This window comes from Manis javanica, chromosome 15 (assembly GCF_040802235.1).
Source record: "Manis javanica isolate MJ-LG chromosome 15, MJ_LKY, whole genome shotgun sequence".
In the NCBI taxonomy this organism is placed as follows: domain Eukaryota; kingdom Metazoa; phylum Chordata; class Mammalia; order Pholidota; family Manidae; genus Manis; species Manis javanica.
The window spans coordinates 87,921,940-87,943,498 of NC_133170.1; the positions used below are offsets into that span (position 1 = coordinate 87,921,940).

The window sequence follows — 21,559 nt, forward strand, 5'->3', positions numbered from 1 at the left end:
CTTGTGACCCAGAGGCACTGCCTTCGGGTGGCTGCTGTCTGGAGGTGGGCACCATGGGGACTGCTTGTCATGTTTTTTTCTGTCACCTGTCGCCTGGACTTGCTGTCTTTCTGCAATGGGGGTTCCCCTTTGGGCCCCCTGTTCCCGTCTCCTGTGTGCCCAGTACTTTCTGGGCCTCCCTCCCCCAGGCCCTTGTGGTGGGATCACGGGAGGTTCTGCTGAGATCTGATGCCCCTTCCTTGGCTGTGGACAAGTGTAAATTTGTGGGGTGTCTTCTGGTTATGCTGAAGGTGTTGGTTTTTGGCTTCATCTGTCCTTACTGATCCCTAGGCCCTTCTTGGGGAGCGTGGTAGCAGACTCACGTTGAGGTGGCTGCCATTGCCATGTGCTTGGAAGTCTCCTTTGTGTCCTGCTGTGCCTTGGCCGTGAACACATCCTGTAGATTGTTGTCATTTGTCTACTCATATGTCTTTACCAATTTGTTTGGCATGAGTCGGTCAGTTTGTACTATTCGTCCAGTATTTGAGAGACGCATTTTAAGTCTTTTATTGCATGACAGTTGTTGTATTTCTCCCCAATGAATCCATCTGTCCCTGTGTGATCATGGTCATTTTGTTAGTGCCACGTTCTTTGTGTACAGGCGACCTGACGTAAAATAGTCTTGATTTCATAAGCTCTGTGGGCCTGTCTCCCAGCTCCACTCTTTTGGGGGCAGTCCTGCCTCCCACTCTCACCCTCTTCTCCCACACCTTGATTATTTTGAAGCAAGTCATGGTCTTCCTATCCTTTCATCTCCAGAATCTAGTAACACTTACTCTATTCTGATCTTAATAGTACGGTTCATTAGATTACTTTTTGATAGCATAAATTATTTAACATGTTTTTGTACTGTGTGACTGTTATTTATTTTTATTTTTTGTTAAGATATCAATTGATTGACACTCTTATGAAGGTTTCACAAGAATGACAATTTGCCTACAACATTCACCCTTATTATCGATTTCCCCCAAACACCCCATTGCTGTCCCTGTCCATCAGTGCACTAAGATGCCAGAGTCCCTACTGGTCTCTGCGCTACACTGTCTTCCCCGTGACCCCACACACAGTGTGTTCACTAATCATCATGCTGCACAATCCACTTCTCCGTCCCTCCCTACCTGCCATCCCCCACGCCTCCCCTTTGGTATCCATTAGTCCCATCTTAGCATCTGTGAGTCTATTTTGTTCCTTAAGTTTTGCTTTGTTGTTATACTCCACAAATGAGGGAGCTCATTTGGTATTTTCCTTTCCCTGCCTGACTTATTTCTCTGAGCATAATACTCTCCAGCTCCATCCATGTGGTTGCAAATGGTAGGATTCCTTTCTTTCCTCTGGCTGAGTAGTATTCCATTCTGGATATATACCACATCTGTATCCATTCGTCTGCTGATGGACACTTAAGTTGCTTCCATATCTTGTCTATTGTAAGTAGTGCTGTGATAAATATAAGGGTGCATATGTCTTTTTGAACGTGAGAGGTTATTTTCGTGGCATGAATTCCTAGGAATGGAATTCCTGAGTCACATGGTGTTTCTATTTCTAGATTTTTGAGGAACCTCCATACTGCTTTCCACAGTGGTTGAACTAGCTTACATTCCCACCAGCCGTGTAGGAGGTTCCCCTTTCTCCACATCCTCGCCAGTGTTTGTTGTTCTTTGTCTTTTCTGTGCTGGCCATCCTTACTGATGTGAGGTGATATCTCATTGTGGTTTCAATTTGCATTTCTCTGATGATTGGCGATGTGGAGCATCTTTTTATGTGTCTGTTGGCCATCTTACTTCCTTCTTTAGAGAACTGTCTAGTCAACTCCTCTGCCCATTTTTTAATTGGATTAGTTGCTTTTTGTTTGTTGAGGTGTGTGAGCTCTTTATATATTATGGATGTCAGTCCTTTATCGGATCTGTCATTTGTGACTATATTGTCCCATACTGTTGGATTCCTGTTTGTTCTGCTGATGGTGTCCTTTGCTGTACAAGGTTTCTAGCTTGATGGGGTCCAATTTGTTCATTTTTGCTTTGGTTTTCCTTGCCCGAGTAGATGCATTCAAGGAAAAGTTGCTCATGTTTATATTCAGGAGTTTTCTGCCTGCATCTTTTTCTAATAGTTTTATGGTTTCATAACTTAGATTCGGATCTTTGATCCATTTTGAGTTTAGTTTTGTGTGCAGGGTTAGAAAATAATCCATTTTCATTGTCTTGCATGTAGCTGGCCAGTGTTGGCAATACTAGTTGTTCAAGAGGCTTTCATTTCCCCACTGTATATCCATTGCTCCTTTATCATATTGCTTTGGCTATTCTGGGTCTTTTGTGGTTCCATATGAATTTTAGAATTATTTGGTCTAGTTCGTTGAAGAATGCTGTTGGTATTTTGAGAGAGATTGTGCTCCCAAAGCAGATCTCCAGGGCTGGGTGTTTAGCAGCCTCAGGCTCCACCCCCTCCCCACTGTGTTTCTCTTCCTCCGGTGAGCTGGGTTCAGGGAAGGGATTGAGTCCCGTTGGATCAGGGCTTTGTACATCACCCTGTTTAGTGAGGTCTGCTCTCTTCCCAGGTGTATGCAGCCTGGCTCAGTCTTCTTTCCTGTTGCTCTTTTTGGATTAGTTGTATTAAGTGTATTTTCATATTATATGTGGTTTCTTGGAGGGATTCTCTGTCTCACTTCTTATTCTGCCGTCTTTAACCTCTCCCCATGTGTCTTTTAAGTCTACATCCCACAATACTTTGTGCCAAGATTCTGAAATTTTTATTTGTTGTATTCAACACCTAGCATTTTGCTGTATATTCTTGATGACATATTTCCCCATCTGTGCCTTCCTCTTTTGTCCAAGATCCCCTTTTATGTCTGGTGCTGTCAAAGGGAGTTTCACACACCATTTCCTATAACTCATGAGGCTTACTGCATGGAAGTCCATCCAACCAATATTCACATGTTTCCGTGCGGGTCTTTGTAGGTAGAGTCCGAATACCATGACATGTGCAGACCTGCAGTGACAGGCCATGCGTTCTCACGTGCATGCATGTGGGTGAGCTGAGCCCTGCTCTTCCCCAGCCCATCTCCACAGGCCCCTTCCCAGTCCTTTCCCCACCTCTCCATCCCCCAAGGCCTCCACTGCTGTGGTTCTGCCCAGTGGGCAGCACTTGGTCGCTTCTGGACCTTGATGTGAGTGGAATTGTACCAGGCCTTATGTGCCAACACCAGTGCATTGTTGACTTGCCCATTCCGTGTGGTCTGCACGGAGGGAGCTCATTCAGATTTTGGACGTCTTTCTCTTTCCTTGCTCTGTACTTTCCCAAGCATAGCAGCTCCTTTCCCACCCCAACGCAGTTGCTCATTGATTTATCTGTCAGTGAATTTTAAGGAGAGTGGTTCTTTCCGCCACTAGCTTCTCAGACTGTGAGTGTTGAAACATGACCCCAGTGTTCATATTTTGACCACAGAATTCTTACAAAAGCAAGTCCATGTCAGGCCTGTTAGGGTTGACAAGGGCCCTTGCAGGGGCTTGAAGCCAGCACAGTGGGCTCAGGAATCTAGGGTGTCCCAGGTGGTACAGAACAAAGGCTGCCAACCCAGACACTCTTACTTCTCAGGCTTCGTAGATGCAGCTAGCGCTGTATCCTCGGAATGGTCAGAAGCCACTGAGAGTAACTGGAAGCCCTCGGGTGACATGTAAATACTCAGAAAGTCACACGTTTGAGAGGTGCCGGGTGATCCGCTGGGACTGTCTGCACACTGATGGCCAAAAGCACCAGGAGTGCATTCCAAAGTGGACTTTCTCCTTTTACTGCAGATTTTCCTTCTGAACATGAATGTTTTGTTTTCTTGTAGCCACAATAGCGAGTGTAAATATTTCCTTTCTACAGGTGGTTTTTGTATTCATTTTGTGTGTGTGTATATATTATTTTCTCACATTGGCACTTAATGGTGAGCAGCTTGCAGAATAAAAATCAAGTCTTCTAACATATTTCCCACCTTTCTCAGCAAAGGTAACTCTTGTCAGTCTTCTTAATTGCTCACCTTTAAGACATCATAGTATTAGGATGTGGTCATTCATAGAACATACTCATTCATGAATCATCATTTGGCCTTTTATCCCATGCCAACCTCTGTTGTCAGCCTGGGAATACAGCACTGAAGGGCCCCATCCAATCCCGCCTCCCTCTCACTTACCTGCAGTGGTGGTAGGCACAGGAGCACCCCTAACCGCCTCTGTGATTTCAGGAAAGAAGTGCTGTGAAGGCACTGCCAGAGAAGCACGTGGGGGTAGCGTTAGGACAGTGGACTGGGAGTGGGTGATGTGGTCACACAGGATGGGCAGCAGAGGCCTCTCTGACCACGTCATCACCTTTGAGCAGAACTCAGACCAAGAGAACCATGAAGCCAAGCAGATTTATATGGGTGTATTTGGTGGTCCTTCTACCCAGTCAGGAAGGAGCTTTGTCCAAAGAACAGATAAACCTCCATCAGTGTCGGCTGGAGTGGGGGACTCAAAAGTGGAAGAAACTGAGTTTTGAGCGGGAAGGGTACATGGCCCAGTAATCTGTGCAAAGATATAGTCCATGTGTTGTGGAGCCTCTCGTGTGTTTACACCATAGGTGACATCTCGTACAGTTTTGACTGAGGTGTCATTGACGTACAACATCCCATTATTTTCAGGTGTGATTCATTTCAGGCCACAGTGATTTATTTTATGCATTAGAAAATGATCCCCATGATAATACTACTTCCCATGCATGGTCTCACAAATTAATTACATCATCTTCCGTGTGCTGTACACTACTTCCCGTTACGTAGTTATGTTATAGCTGGAAGTTTGCACAGCTTCATCCCCTCACCTTGTTTTGCCAGCTGCCAGCCCCTCCCCCACCCTTGGTGTCCTTCAGATTCCTTGCCTGTCCATCTATTTCTGTTTCTGTTTCTCAGATCCCACATACAGGTGCTGTCGTGCGGGATTTGTCTGTCTGCCGTGAGTCAGCATGATGACCTCAGGGCCATCCATGTTGTCACACACAGGAGGATCTCCCTCCCGAGGCTCAGTAGCATTTGTAACTTAGATGATGCACTACCTGCAGTCAGATAACAGACTGAAGAAAATCCTTCCCTAGTGTGTACATTCCTCTCTCCAAGAGAAGATAGCAGCTTCCAACTAGATGGAAGAGCAGGGCCTGGGAGGGCAACCCTCGTGGGAGGTGGTGGCATTTGTGTTGTGTGGTAGCCCAGGCTGCCTCACCTGTGACCATCCTGATGGGGCACTTTTCCTCCAGCAGAAGCAAAGCCAGAAATCCATCTCTCTCCCTGCTGCCCACTGACCTCCGCTCAGCACATCCTCTTGAGGCACACAATTCACGACCATTCTGCTCAGATGTCTGCAGGTGCACGTGCAACAAATAACCCACAGCCGAGGAATCCTGGGCTGGAGCACCAGGAAAAAGAGCAGGAAGAACTCTCTCAGCAGAGCGACCAGAGTGATAGGGCAGAAGGTCAAGAGACAGAAAACTCCCAGACCTTGCTGAGGAGGGGGAGTCAGATGTCTGGGATACCTTCCAGCCCACACCCCACCCAGGCAGTAAGTCTGGGGCAAAGGAACTCAGTGGTGGAAATAGAGGGCAGCCAAGCCCAGAAGGTAAATCCTAAAGAAACAGGCAAAGTTTTTGAAGGAGTAGGAAATTCAGGGTGGGAGGGGTTCATGCATGCGAATTGTGGGCAAGGCTTTAGCCAGAAGACAGACGTACTTGAACACAGAAAAACACATCATGGACAGAATCTTTTAACAGGCAGGGAGTGTGGACAGGACTTTACTGATAAGTCAGCACTCTTCTTGCACCTGAAGATGCACCCAGGAGAGATTACATATATGTGTAGGGAGGGTGGGCCAGACTTCAGCAGTAACTCAAACCTCATAACACACCAGAGGACACACTCTGGGGAGAAGCCTTTTCTGTGCAATGAGTGTGGGCTACGGTTTTCCCATAAATCAGCCTTGATACGCCATTGCATGACACACTCAGGGGAGAAGCCTTTTGTGTGCAAGGAGTGTGGCAAAGGCTTCATCCAAAAATCAGCCCTGATGTCCCACCAATATACACACTCAGAAGAGAAGCCTTTTGTGTGCAAGGAGTGTGGGAAGGGCTTTACCCTAAAATCAACCCTGACCTCCCATGAGTATAAGCACTCAGGAGAGAAGCCTTTTGTGTGCAAGGAGTGTGGGAAAGGCTTTATCCGAAAATCCAACCTGATATCCCACCAGGGGACACACTCAGTGGAGAAGCCTTTTGTGTGCAAGGAATGTGGGCAACGCTTTTTCCATAAATCAGCCCTGATGTCCCATCAGTGGAAACACTCAGGGGAGATGCCTTTTGTGTGCAAGGAGTGTGGGAAAGGCTTTATCAGAAAATCAAACCTGATCTCCCACCAGTGGACACACTCAGGGGAGAAGCGTTTTGTGTGCAAGGAATGTGGGCAAAGCTTTGTCCATAAATCTGCCTTGATATACCACCAGTGGAAACATTCAGGGGAGAAGCCTTTTGTGTGCAAGGAGTGTGAGCAAGGATTTTCACAAAAATCAGCTCTAATACGCCATTTAAGAACACATTCAGGGGAGAAGCCTTTTGTGTGCAAGGAGTGTGGGGAGGGCTTTTCCCAAAAATCAGCACTGATCTGCCACCAGTATAAACACTCAGGGGAGAAGCCTTTTGTGTGCAAGGAGTGTGGGAAAGGCTTTATCCGAAAATCCAACCTGATATCCCACCAGTGGACACACTCAGGGGAGAAGCCTTTTGTGTGCAAGGAGTGTGGGCAACGCTTTGTCCATAAATCAGCCCTTGTGTCTCACGAGTGGAAACACTCAGGGGAGAAGCCTTTTGTGTGCAAGGAGTGTGGACAAGGATTTTACAGAAAATCATCCCTGATGCGCCACTGGAGTACACACTCAGGGGAGAAGCCTTTTGTGTGCAAGGAGTGTGGGCATGGCTTTACCCGAAAATTAAGCCTGATCTCCCATGAGAGGACACACTCAGGAGAGAAACCCTTTGTGTGCAAGGAGTGTGGGCAAGGCTTTACCCATAAATCATCCCTGACCTCCCACCAGCGTACACATTCAGGAGAGAAGCCCTTTGTGTGCAGGTATTGTGGGCAGAGTTTCAGGTGGAAGTCCAGTCTCCTAAGCCATCAGAATAAACACTCAGGGGTGAAGCCTTTTGTGTGCAGGTACTGCGGGGGAAATTTCAGCTTGAAGTCATATCTCCTACGTCATCTGAAGGTACACTCAGGGGAGAAGCCTTTTGTTTGCAAGGAGTGTGGACAAGCCTTTATCCGAAAAAGATCCCTTATCGCCCACCAATGGAGACACTCGGGGAAGAAGCCATTTCTGTGCAAGCACTGTGGGAAAGGCTTTGCCCACAAATCATCCCTGACAACCCACAAGTGGAAACACTCTGGGGAGAAGCCTTTTGTGTGCAAGGAGTGTGGGAAAGGCTTTCTCCAGAAATCATCTCTTACCTACCACCTGAGGACGCACTCGGGGGAGAAGCCTTTTGAGTGCAGGGAGTGTGGTGTAGGTTTTTTTCAGAAATCATCTCTTACCTCCCACCTGAGGAGACACTCAGGGGAAAATCCTTTTGTGTGCAAGAAGTGTGGGCGTGGCTTTATCCAGAAATCAAACCTCATGTCCCACATGAAGACACACACAGGGGAGAAGCCTTTTGAGTGCAGGGAGTGTGGGCAAGGCTTTCTCCACAAGTCATCCCTGATCTCCCACCAGTGGAAACACTCAGGGGAGGAACCTTTTGTGTGTAGTTACTGTGGGCGAGGTTTTCGGAGTAAGTCAAATCTCCAGAGACATCAGAAGATGCACTCAGGGGAGAAGCCTTTTGTGTGTACATATTGTGAGCGAAAATTTAGCTTGAAGTCAAATCTCCAAAGACATCTGAAGACACACTCAGAGGAGAAGCCTTTTGTATGAAGGGAGTGGATAAGTGTGAGTTAGAAATCAACAAATGCAGAAGAAATCTGTTCATCTCTCACGTTCCCATCCAAGAACCAGAGAAACTTCAGGAATCCCATGACTACACATGTATAAATAACAATTACTGCAATTTCTCTCTTAAGGGGCTTCCTTACCAGAAGGATCTAGGGACACTGACCTGATGGCTGCGCATCTGCACCTCAGGGTCTGCCTGTGGTGGTCAGCCATTCCCATCCAGTAACTGCTGCTTAACAAAACTACAGCTGAGCCTGTGACCTTGCTCACAGATGTGTCATGCAGGCCAAGGGGATCTGCAGGGCTACCGAGACGAACTTGGAAATGTTCGCCATCCATGAAAAATAAGTCTCTGTGGTCCTGAAAATTTATAGCAGATTCTGATACAAGAGGTCCCGGTTTGAGAATCATACACCAGGGGAGGGGAGGGAATTACCCAGGATCCTGGGGAAATGTCTCTCCTGCAGACCGGGTCTTGTGACTGACTGATCTTCCGGTGGGCAGCCCTGAGCCAGTGATGACAGCCCGGGGATAAGGGCAGGCCTGTTGCTGACACGCCCTCCCTGAGGCTACCCAGCAGCCCAGGGCTCTTCCACCAAACGCTCCTGTTGCCTCCCGTCTCCCACCAGCCTCACCTCCTCCCAACATTCTCATACACTGAATAAAAGCCTTATTTTATTCAGTTTCATCTTGGTGTCTCTGCAGAGAGCCATTGCACAAGTGGTACCCAGAGCAGCCTGACAACATGAGTGGTAAATAGGGATTTGGGATTTGGCTTCTTGCATGGCTGGCAGAAGAGCAGGCTGGCATGTGGGCACAGGTAGGTGCTCAACTTGTTTCCCACGCCGTCCCCAGGGGAATGCTCTCGTGGAGGCATAGGTGTGATGGGTGTGATGACTTGGGCACGTGAATGTATAGATAAGGAACTAATGGGTCACTGCTCCCTGCTGCCCTCCATAAACACTGCAGAAGGACACTGGGATGCAGAAGGCTCTTCGTGTGCAACACGGAGTCAGTGACTGGGGGTTAACTGTGTTCCCTACATTAAGGGGTGCCCCGAGAGCTAACATTATTCTGGTGTTTCTGGGAGGCTGTCCCTGGGATGAGTATTTGGCTCAGCAAACTGGGGAGATTGTCCTCAACTTTGTGGGCAGCATCATTGGCCCAAATGGAACAAAGAGGTGAAGTGTGAAATATTCTTCCGGAGTTGCAACTTCCACCCTCTCCTGCCTTCAGACATCTGCACCCTGGGTGCTCAGGTCCACCAGAGAGCTTCACGTGGGCGTTCTGACCTCCGGGACTCATGCCATCGGCTCCCCTAGGTCTCAGGCTTACAGACCGACTTCCAGATGGCGGGTGGTGGGACTTCCTGGGGTTCATATTTGCATGAGCCAATTAGTGTATCTGCGTGTGTATAGATCTCATTGCTGCTTGGGGTGATGGGCATTGTAAAGGGAAAGGAGGGAGGGAGGGAGCACAGAGTCTTGGCAGAGTAGGAAAAGTGAAAATATTCAAAGTGCAGGACAGTGGGCTGTACTCAGGGCAGCTGCTTAGTGCAGTTAGGATTCTATCCCCACAGAAACCAGGAAAACCCCATCCTCCTTGGTCAGACTTCAAAGGAACGGGTCTGTGTCTTTCAGAAAGAGCTCAGTGGTGCGACCCATATTCGTGACTATGCCCTCCTTAGAAAATGTTCTCAGGAAAGAAGAGGGGCCGATGCGGCCTGACCTGCATGCACCAGGCCTTGCACACTACACCCCTGCCATCAGACTCCCAGCTGGGAGAAATGAACAGTAAGAACAATGCCTGTTGGTCATTTGGGGAGAAATCACCACAAATTCATGAGGTTTACCTTCAGCATGTTCACATTGTAAGTGAAGATCTGAGAAAAACTCATGCTTCCAGCAGGGGAAAAATAAAGGAACCACTTTAAAATATGCTGTGGGGAGAAGTAACTATTCTGAGAAATGTCACACACGTACTGACCCACCTAACACGGTCCTGACCTTGAGACCTGCCTCAGCCTCTGACTGGGAGGAAGGGGAGTTAGCCTGCTCCTCCTCCCTCTCACTCTCCTGTCACACACAGGGTGGGGGGCCACTAAGAGATGCTTCAGATCCCAAGTATCCCTGAAAACATTGGGAAGAGCTCATTTCAACATGAACTTCCTTTGTTTTAAGTGCAAGCACAAGTGTTCTCATTTCTAAAAGCTAAGGAAAATGAACCATTCCTCCTAAATGGAAAACATTCACTGGTTAGTACAGGGACATGGGTACACTTCACGGAAATTAGTCATAAGATTTAAAAACACTCTTCCCCAAACCTGACCACCAGATCAATAGAGCCTGGTATACTTGCAGTAAATTAGAACCCAGAGAGTCTATTTAAGAACAAGTTGTTAGGGAAAAACCCATCAGGGGAGACCAAGAGGACACAAGCAGGCACCGACGCATCTGACACGCAGCTACAACAAATACTAACAGCCCAACTGAGATATGTATAAAACCACATACTAAAGGCCTGCTTACTTCCACTTCTGTCATACCTAACATCATTTTTTAAATTAACATATCATTAATTCACAATATCATGACTTTTACTTCAGCAGCATTGCTAACAATTTTTAGCATCCAGCGAAAATTGGTAAGGTGGAAATCATACTACCAACAAGAGGTGTGAAATATTTAACAAATTGAAAAAGAAACCTGGGATTCCGTATCCCATGATGCTCATTGAGAAGTGCACAACAAGGCCTTTCTCAGGCAACAAAAATGGGAAATTTTGTCAGTAGGCCAGACTTGTAGGAGATGTTTAATCTTTCTCAGTGAAAAAAAGTTAAATATTTGTATACATATGAGAAATGTGCATATATATGTATGTACAATATATAAGAATATCAGTTGTACATAAATGAAGAGTGACAAGGTAAATATGTTTTCTTATTGGATATCTTGATGTGTTTTCAAAATAATAGCAATAATGTATCTATAGCTTATGAATTGGTAAAATGAATGACAGCTATGAGAATTGGGATATGCCTTCATAGGGTCTCTAACCTGCCCATTAGACAGTATAATGTTATTTTAGAGGACCTGCATGAGTTGTTAATGTGCTTATAAACTATTGGAAGTGCTGCAAATTTTTTAAAGTAAGTATCATTGATTTTCTGAAAGAGAACCCGGAATCGTAAAGAGGTCAGTCACAGGAAAAAAAAAATACAGAGAAAGTGGGGTAAGTGCAAAGCAATTACATCTGTAGTAGATATTAATCAACCTGCAACAATTTCTCTCAAGGTCAAGAGCCATATGTATTTTGGAAAATAACACTTTATATATAAACACAGGCTACAAGTTAAATGGCAAAATGCATTGGAACAATAAACAAAAGTGGGAGAAGTTGCATTGAGTTTAAAGGAAGCCAACCTCAGAACAAGGAAAATTATCCATGCTAAAGAGAGGCATTGCATAGTAATAAGGGGATCAACACTCCAAGAAGTTACCACAATGCTTAATTGCTGTGCACCTAACAGAGCCTCAAAATATATGAAGCAAAACCTGATAGGATTGCAAAGAGAAACAGACATGCTTATTGTAAGAGTTGGAGACCTCATCAGCACTCTATCAGTAACTGAAATATCCAGAAGGCAGAAAATGAGGATAGATTTCAACTGAGTAGAAAATCACATGATACAATTGGATCTGACATTTAGAGAATATTTGATCCCACAGCATCACAATACATATTTTCTTATGCACATGGAATTATACACCAAGGTAGGCACAATTCTGTGCAGTAAAACCCACCACAATGTGTTTAAAAGAAGAGACATTAGTATGGGCTGAATGGTGTGTCCCCCCAACCCAACTTCATATGTTGATGTCCTGACCCCCACTAACTCAGAATGTGACTGCATGTGGAGACAGGGTGTATAAGGAAGTAATCAAGTGTAAATGAAGTCAGTAGGTTGGGCCCTAACCCAGTAGGACTTCTGTCCTTACAAACATGAGGAAGTATGACATAGGCACAGAGAGATCATGTGAAGGCAGCAGAACACAGCGACCCACAAGCCAAAGGGGACTCAGAAGATGACAGCCCTGCTGACACCTTAGTTCTGGAATTCTGGACTCCACAGCTGTGAGGAACTCAACTCATGTTGTTCAAGCCCCGCAGTCTGTGGTAATGAGTTTCTGTGGCCCCAGGAAGCTAATGCCTGCATCATAAAAGGTTCACTGTGTGATCAGTCCAATGAAACTAGCACTCAATAACAGAAACATACATCAATATAACAAAATACTTGGAAGTTTAAAAATGGCACATCTACCTGACACATGGATTGATGAGAACTTCCAGGGAAAAATATTTTTTAAGTATTTTGAACTACATGAATGAAAACACAATTTGTTGAAATTTGTGGAATGTAGTGAAAACATTGTAAAGAGAAATTTGTACAAGTGATGTACATATTAGGAGAGAAAAAAATAAATTCTATAATCTAAACATCTATCACATAAAATTTAAAAGTAAGAGCAGTATAAACCTTAATCAAGCAGAGCAAGAAACAATGAACACAGGAGCAGAGATCAATGGAACTGAAAATGGGAAACCAGTAGAGGAAATCAAGGAAACCAAAAGCTGTTGCATTGAAAAGATCAATGATGAACCATTAGGTTAATTAACAAAAAAAAAAAGACAGAAATTACTAATATCAAAAGTCAAAAGATTAGCCATCAGTATTGATCCCATGGGCATGAAAATGATAAAAGAATATTCTGTAGTACTCTGTGTCCAGAGATCTGATAAATTTGATGAAATGCACCAAGTGATTGAAAGCCACCGCCTGTGGAGGCTCATACAAAAAGAAATGGGTCCTATCAATAGGATCATATCTAGTAAAGAAATTGAATCAATAATACCCTCTCAAAAGAAAAGTCACTGGGGTCAAACAGTTCCACTGGTGAAATCTATAAAGTATTTAAAGAAGAAATTGTGCCAGTTTTCTACAATGTCTTCTAGAAAATAGAAGCAGAGGGAACACTTCTCAACCCATTCTCTGAGGACCATGTTATTACCCAAAGGAGAGAAAGATGTTAAAATGAAAACTACAGACTAATACATCTTATGAACATAGTTGTGAAACTCCTCTTTCGTACCTAGTGTTCAACAATGTGTATGAAAACAATTACATGACATGGCCAGACAGATTTATTCCAGTCATCAAGCTGGGATCATCATTAACATTTTTAATCAGAAAACAACTTTTGTGTTTTCTTGGTCATTGATTCAGTTTGTCTGCTCTCTGCAAGCTTATGTCTTTGTGTTTATTTTCTCAGTAAACTTTCTTTGAATCTTCCAAGCTTACTTTGAAGGTAAATTTACTTATTTTCCTTTTTGTGTTTGTCAGAATACCACTAAATTTGTTCGTTACTCTCTTAATTTCAAATCATTCCTGTATGTTGTAATATGTCCCGACCTGCAGGACTATCAACGGGGGTCAACGACCTGGAGGAGAGAATTGAAAAAAAAAAAGAATGGGGCAAGGGACACAAAGAACGACCAGCAAGACAGGGTGTCTGATCAAGCTGGCACAGTTTATTGTTTGCAGGCTCAATTTATACAGGTTAGCAAGTAAGGGGTGGGTCAGGAGATAATTGGACCTTAGGTGGCACCGGCGGGAATAGAGGACCCGGAAGAGAAGCGGGGAGTTCTCCATTTTGGGGGTGGGGGCCCTTGGGAGGGAGGTTATAAGGGAGGGGCTTTCCCCTGGGGCAGAGGGTGTTTCTTGGTTAACAAAGGACAGAAAAAGCACATGTTGCGAGGTAACCTAACCACTAGCTCTAACCTAGGAGTTCACTAAATGTGTTTCTTGGTAATAGAGGAAAACTTGTTTCTAACGCGTGGATGGATTCATTGTTGCTGACTTTACAGGAAAGACTTTACTCAAACGTTGCTGTTGTCTTAAGGCTTTTGTGACCGAGTCTGCCTAAAGGCCCACAGGTTTGCCCCCAACGGTAATATCCCTTTTTATTTTTGCTTTAAGCCAAGCATTATCTTGTTTACACACCCACACACCTTTATATAATACTTTTCTTTAAAAAGAGTATGAAAATTCCAGTCATCATCAGGTACTTGATGGCAAATACATTTGCATTTAAGAAATGGAAGTCATACAAGGCAGACAGCAGAATTAAATCATTAACATGAAATCTATTCATCTGAAGATTTTAAAACATACATTGAAATAATTATTTGCTTAAGGCAAAAATAAAAATGAGCATTACAACATGCAGGAATGAATTGACATTCAGGAATATTTTACAGGTTTAGTGGTATCCTGACAAAAGCATCGAGGCAAATAAGTAATTTTAATTTCAGTGTAAGGTTTAAAATGTTCACAAAGCATACAAATATGTTAATGTACATTCTCCATTTCATTTGCATTTTCTTAATACTTTCTCATTTATTTTTCTTTTTAAACAGACACCCTTATAGATGTGAACATGAATATGAAATGAAATTAATCTTTTCTGATTTAATTTTAAATTTAAGCTTTGTGTCAGTGAAAACTTGATTATATAGGTTGGTCACATTGTCAGTACTACAGCAGGGAGAATACAGTTAATGACCCTGTAACATTTTACCATGTGAGGGACGCTGATGCAGTGGAGGGCATGAGGACTTAACAAGTTGGGTGAATGTTCATCTAATGTTTTGTGTAATTGAAACCATCATAATATTGTATATCAATGACACTTTAATAAAAAGAAAAAATAGAAGAATAATTTGCTGGGGACAAAAAGAAACTTGATTGTAACATTTTGGAAAGATGACAAAATAGGAAGCCCCTGAAATCTGTCTCCCAATGAGAGAACATGTAGACCGGCAGAACCTGTATAATGCAAATACTTTAGACTCGAGGCTATTGAAGCCTTGCAACTTCCAAGGAAAGCCTAGGAAGGTAAACTGGGGTTAGTTTCTATCCCTTTCAGCTCTTTGCACACTGGGAGCCTCCCAGCCCCAGCGCCGCAGCCATGCGCTCCTGGGACAGCTCGCACACAACTTGTGGGAGCCAGAGTGGGAAGAAAGGATGAATCCTCCTGGTCTCAGGGATCTTGGCTCTGAACGAGGACCGCTGCTTCTGGGCAGATAGGCCCAGCAGAGTGGTGGGTGTTCATTGTTGCTCCTCCTCTTTGGCTGCAAGCCCCACCCTGTCCAGCAGAAGAGATTTCCTGGAGACTTCAAGGGACAGACCCTCTATTCCTTCATTTCTCTCATTTCCCCTCTGGAACTTTAATTTAAGACTGTTAAATTCAAAAGGAATTCCATATACAGGAAAACTGGACAGTGACCACACAGCCAAAAGATAGGCTCTGGCAGAAAAATAAAGGGCGGTATTAAATTTACAACTCAGGATCATCCTTGTCACAGACACAGCCTTCAACAATCAGAAAAATAAAAACATCACCAAAAACACTAAGCCCTGGTGAAGGGGGAGAATTGATTTCCACAGATAACAAATTATTAGATTCAAATGTCAGTTTTCCACAAAAACTATGAGGCATACAGTGCACCAGGAATGTATGACTCATTCAAAGAAGAAAAAGTCTGTTTCTGTGAGAGCTGATGGCAGGTGTATGACACAAAGACTCTAGAGCAATTGTCTTATAGGAGTTTCAAGAACTAAGGAGGTTAAGGAAGTCAAGAAAATGCATGGGCAAAATGGAAATATTAAAGAGATGGAAAACCTAAATAAAAATGAAAATGAAGTTCTGCAGCTAAAAATAAACCAGCTGCAATGATAAATTCACTGAAGGGATTCAAAGACAATTTTGAGCAGACAGAATAAAGAATTCATGAGCTTGAATTTAAGATAATAGAAATAAACGAATCAGAGGAAGAGGAAGAGAAAACTGAAGAAATGTAAAAACACCTGAGGGACCTGCATGACACCATGAAGTGGACGAACATAAGCCCTGCAAGAGACCCAGGAAGGAGAAAAATGAGAACATCCAAAGTTTGGTGAAAGACATAAATATGCACATGTTAAAAACACAAAGAACAAGATTGACTCAAAGAGACTCACGTGAAGACAATAACATCAAACCTCAAAAGGCCAAGGTTGAATGTTGAAAAATCAAGAGAAGCAACTCGTCATACAAGGGATCCTCAGAAAGTTGATCACCAGATTTCTCATCAGAAACTCCGGAGGCCAGAGGGCAGTGGGCCCATGTCTCCACAGCTCTAAAAGGAAAATAAAAACCTGTTAACCGAGGATCTTGTATCAGGCAAAAGTGTCCTTCAAAAGGGAGGGAGAAATGCAGTCATTTGCAGATAAACAATTTAGTTACTACCAGACCTGCCCTGCAGGAAATGCTCAGGGGAGTCCCGGGAGAAGTGAAAGGGTACTAATACGAACTGGAAGCCATATGAGAAAGTAAAGGTCTCAACAAAGGGAAATAAAAGGGCAGTTATAAAAGCTAGTAATGAGGTAACAGTTTGTAACTGTTTTTGCTTTCTACATGATTTAAAAGGAAAATACGTTACAAATTATTAATTTCAAAGATAGTGTCATTGTCGTTTTGGCTTGTACATCCACATTTTCTCTTCTATGGAATTTAAGCAGCTATCATATTCCAAAAAATTATTAGTTTATATTTTGGGGCACACAGTGAATAAAGGTGTAATTTTGTGGTATCAAAACTGAAAGAGGTGATAACAAATCTGTAAAAGCAGAGTTTTTGTATATTACTGAAGTTACATTGGTATAAATTCAAATTAGTTTTAACTATAGGGGTTTTAGGGTAATCTACAATGCAACCACCAAGAAAACAGCTCCAGAACAAAACAAGGAAATGAGATACTAGTTTAAACATTTCAAACAAAAAATCAACTAAACACAAAAGCATATGGCAAGGTAGCAATTGAGAAAAATCTGTAAAGCATATAGAAAACAAATAGCAAAATGACAGAAGCCCCACCTTACCAGAAATTTTTAGATGTCAAGGGTTAAACATGCCAATCAAAAATAGAGATTTGCAAAGTCAAAAACACATGACCCAACTATACATTATCCATAAAAGACACAGTTTAGATACAAAGACTCAAACAGACTGAACCTGAGAGGATGGAAAATAATGTAACATACAAAGAGCAACTACGAGATCAGAGGGGGACCTAGTCATCTCAAAGCAGACTCTGAATCCAAGAGCCTATGAGAAAAAATGACATTATATATTAATAAAAACTCAAAACAGCAAGAAAATAGAACAATTATAAATATTTATGTGCCTAATAACATCATCAAAATATGTGAAGTAAAATACTGACAGAATAGAAGGGCAACATAGAGAGTTGTATAATATGTGGAGATCTCCAGTTCCCACTCCTAGTCATGGGTAGAACAACCAGACATAAGTAAGGAAACAGGATATAAACGACACAGTAAAACAATGAGATCTAACAGACATACACAGAGTACTCTACACAACAAGAGCATACACATTTTTCTCAAGTACATGTGGAGTGTTTTACAGGATAGACCATAAGTTGTGCCACAAATTTGGTCTCCATAGATTTTAAAAGAAAGGTGTCACAGAAACTACCCTCTGAGACTACGATGTTAGTTAGAAATCAACTACAGAAGTAAAATGAAAATTCACAAGTTTGTGGAAATTGGGCACACTTAAAAAACAAATGGATCAGAGAAGAAAAAGGGGAAATTGTAGATTAGCAGTGCCCATTCTGAGACTTTAACATGCACACTCTCTTTTGAAGTCATGGAGCTGTTGGGTTTGAAATGAGTCTCTGGTACACAGCATATAGGCAGGTCTTGTTTTTTTTTATCCATTCAGTCATTTTATGTCTTTTGATTGCTGCATTCAGACCATTAACATTTAGGGTGAGATCGATAGGTATGTACTTATTGCCATTATAGACTGTAGATTCATGGTTACTAAAGGTTCAAGGGTAATTCCCTTACTATCTAACAGTCTAATTTAACTCACTTCGTATGTTATTACAAACACAACCGAACAATTCCTTTTTTTTTCTCCTCCATTCTTTATATGTTAGGTATCATATTCTGTACTCTTTGTCTATCCCTTGGGTGACATATGTTAAACCTTAGAAATACTTCCATCTATAGCAGTCCCTCCAAAGTGCACTTTAGAGGTGGTTTGTGGGAGGTAAATTCTCTCAGCTTTTGCTTACCTGAAAATTGTTTAATCCTTCAAATTCAAATGATAACCTTGCCAGGTAGAGTATTCTTGGCTCAAAGCCCTCTGCTTCATTGCATTAAATATATCTGGCCACTGCCTTCTGACCTGTAAGGTTTCTGTTGAGAAATTTGATGATACTCTGATGGGTTTTCCTTTGTAGGTGATCTTTTGTCTCTTTCTAGCTGCTTTTAAAAGTCTGTCTTTATCATGGGCAACAGACACATAAAAAGATGCTCCACATCACTAATCATCAGGGAAATGCAAATTAAAACCACAATGAGATATCAACTCACACCAGTAAGGATGGCCAGCATCAAAAAGACTAAGAACAACAAATATTCGCAAGGATGCAGAGAAAGGGGAACGCTCCTACACTGCTGGTGGGAATGTAAGCTAGTTCAACCATTGTGGAAAGCAGTATGGACATTGCTCAAAATGCTCAAAATATAAATATCATTTGACCCCAGAATCCCACTTCTTGGAATATACCCAAATAATACAACTTCTCAGATTCAAAAAGACATATGCATGTTCATCACAGCACTTTTTACAATAGCCAAGATATGGAAGCAACCTAAGTGTCCATCTGTATATGAGTGGATAAAGACGATGTGGTACATATACACAATGGAATACTATTCAGCCATAAGAAAGAAACAAATCCTACTATTTGCAACAACATGGATGGAGCTGGAGGACATTATGCTCAGTGAAATAAGCCAGGTGGAGAAAGACAAATGCCAAATGATTTCCCTCATTTTTAGAGTATAACAATGAAGTAAAACTGAAGGAACAAAATGGCAGCAGACTGAGAGAATCCAAGAATGAACTAGTGGTTACCAAAGGTTAGGGGTGTGGGAAGGTGGGTGGGGAGGGAGGGAGAAGGGGACTGAGGGGTATTATGTTTAGTACACATGGTGTGGGGGATCACGGGGAGAACAGTGTATCACAGAGAAGGGACATAGTGGATCTGTGGCATCTTGCTGCACTGATGAACAGTGACTGCACTGGGGTGTGGGTGGGGACTTGATAATATGGGTAAATATAGTTACCACATTGTTTTTTCATGTGAAACCTTCATGAGTGTATATCAATCATACCTTAATAAAAAAAGTTTTTTTAAGTCTGTCTTCATCCTTGATCTTTGCCATTTTAATTATTATATGTCTTGATGATGTCTTCCTTGGTTCCCTTTTGTTGTGAGATCTGTGCACCTCCTTGGCCTAAGAGACTATCTCCTTCCCCAGATTGGGGAAGTTTTCAGCAATTACCTCCTCAATAACACTTTCTATCCCTTTTTCTCTCTGTTCTTCTTCTCATCCCCCTATAATCCAAATATTGTTCTGTTTGGCTTGGTCACACAGTTCTCCCAATATTCTTTCATTCTTAGAGATCTTTTTGTCTCTGTGTGCCACACCTTTTTTGTATTCCTCTTCTCTAATTTCTATTCCATTTACCATCTCTTCTACTACATACAAGCTGCTTTTAAATCCCACCATTGTATGTTTCATTTCAGATATGGCATTTCTTAATGATTGAATGCCCATCTTAAATTCATCCCTGAGTTCTTCAATATTTTTCTGTACCTCCATGAACATGTTTATGATTTTTATTCTAAACTCTCTTTCAGGAAGATTGGTGAGTTCAGTTTCATTTGGTCCTTTTTCTGGGGTTTGTGAGATTTTGGTCTGACTGAGGTTCCTTTGATGTTTCATAATTCTATGTGGTGCCCTCTAGTGCCCAGAAGCTCAAGTCTGTAGAGCTGCTTAGCCCCTAGAGTGAGGATGGTGGTCAAAGGGGAGTGGCACTGGTGCCTGTGGGGAGGAAAGACCTGTTTCCTGATTCTGAGCTGCAGTGCTGGTCTCCTGTATCAGAGCCAGTGGGCCGAGCACAGAGGTGTATGCTTCTGTGCTTGCTGTCACTAGCTGTTGTAGGCAGTGCCTCCTTCTGACTGGTGTGATGACAGCACAGTGGGTGCCGGTTTGTGAGCAGGTGCCTGTAGGCCAGGAGGAAGGCACATCTGGCTGTATGTCACAGTGGTGGGCCTGTGAGCTCCTGAAGCTCCTCAAAGTTCCCAACCTGCTGGGCAGAGTGTGCCCAGACAATATTGTACACCTATTCCTTCTCCCGCACAGCAATCTCCATGCAAAGCCCACCCCTTCAGCAGTCCTCTTGCTGCTAGGAAGCCTCTCAGACTGCCCATCTTTCCTTTATCCCAGAACAGCCAGGTGTGGATCCCCATCTTCCACAATTGGCCAGAATCTCAGTCTCTCAAACACTCCACCAGTCCCAGCTCCCCAACCCCATTAACCTTCAGTGCACCACACAATGTACGTTTGTGCTCCAAAGCTGACCTCCAGGGCTGGGTGTTAAGCAGTCTTAGGTTTCCACCCCTCTCACCACTCCATTTTTCTTCCTCCCACTGTTGAGCAGAGGTGAGAAAAGGACTTGGGTCCCACTGGACCAAGGGTTTTGTATGTTACACTGCTTTGTGAAGTCTGCTCTGTTCATGAGGTCTGTATGCAGTCTGGTGAAGCCTTCTTTCCTGTAGCTCTTCTAGGGCTAGTTGTACTAACTATATTTTCACACTGAATATGGTTTTGGGAGGAATTATCTGTCCCACCTCTCACACCACCATCTTGAATCCTTATCTGTGTAAATTTCACTTAGTTTTATTTGGAATTCAGCCACCTTGTATCTCAATTGTTGTGTTGTAAAGTGTTATGTGGTTCCCACGTGAGCCTTGAAAGTCTTAAATCACAGTTACCTGAATGGGAGTACTGATAATATTAACTATAATTCTGGGCCTAGAGCATAAGAGGTAGAAGAACAGTTTCTTTTTTGGCATATGTTAAGATAAAGCCTTAGAGATTTTTTGTTTTTTGTTTTTTGTTTCATATTTTCTTTTTTCTTTTTTCTTTTAATTTTTAGTATAATTAAGCTAAAATTACATGAAGAACACTATGTTTACCAGGCTCTTCTCCTCACCAAGTCCCCTCCCCCCACCCCACTACAGTCACTGTTCATCAGCATAGTAAGATGCTGTATAATCACCACCTGTCTTCTCTGTGTTGCACAGCCCACCCCATAACCCCCACCACACTATACATGCTAATTGTAATGCCCCCTTTCTTTTTCCCCACCCTTATCCCTCCCTTCCCACCCATCATCCCCAGTCCCTTTCCCTTTGGTAACTGTTAGTCCACTCTTGGGTTCTGTGATTCTGCTGCTGTTTTGTTCCTTCAGTTTTTCTTTGTTCTTATATTCCACATAAGAGTGAAATCATTTGGTACTTGCCTTTCTCTGCCTGGCTTATTTCACTGAGCATAATAC

At 43.1% G+C, this 21,559-nt stretch overlaps 1 protein-coding gene across 11 annotated transcripts in view; it reads left to right on the forward strand.

The window, feature by feature from the left end:
• LOC108401536 (zinc finger protein 337-like) overlaps positions 1-8,694 on the forward strand; it is a 169,907-nt gene extending 161,213 nt beyond the window's left edge. For 5 of the 11 annotated variants that reach the window (XM_073223034.1, XM_073223035.1, XM_073223038.1 and 2 more), the window contains exon 5: positions 5,299-8,694. In XM_073223034.1, the coding sequence (XP_073079135.1) occupies positions 5,299-7,994 (2,696 nt within the window). In that variant the 3' untranslated portion in view covers positions 7,995-8,694. Of the gene's footprint in view, positions 1-3,624; positions 3,999-5,298 lie in introns of those variants that run through there. The other 6 variants (XM_073223046.1, XM_073223045.1, XM_073223047.1 and 3 more) reach the window with 2 other exon arrangements.
• Positions 8,695-21,559: the final 12,865 nt, after the last annotated feature.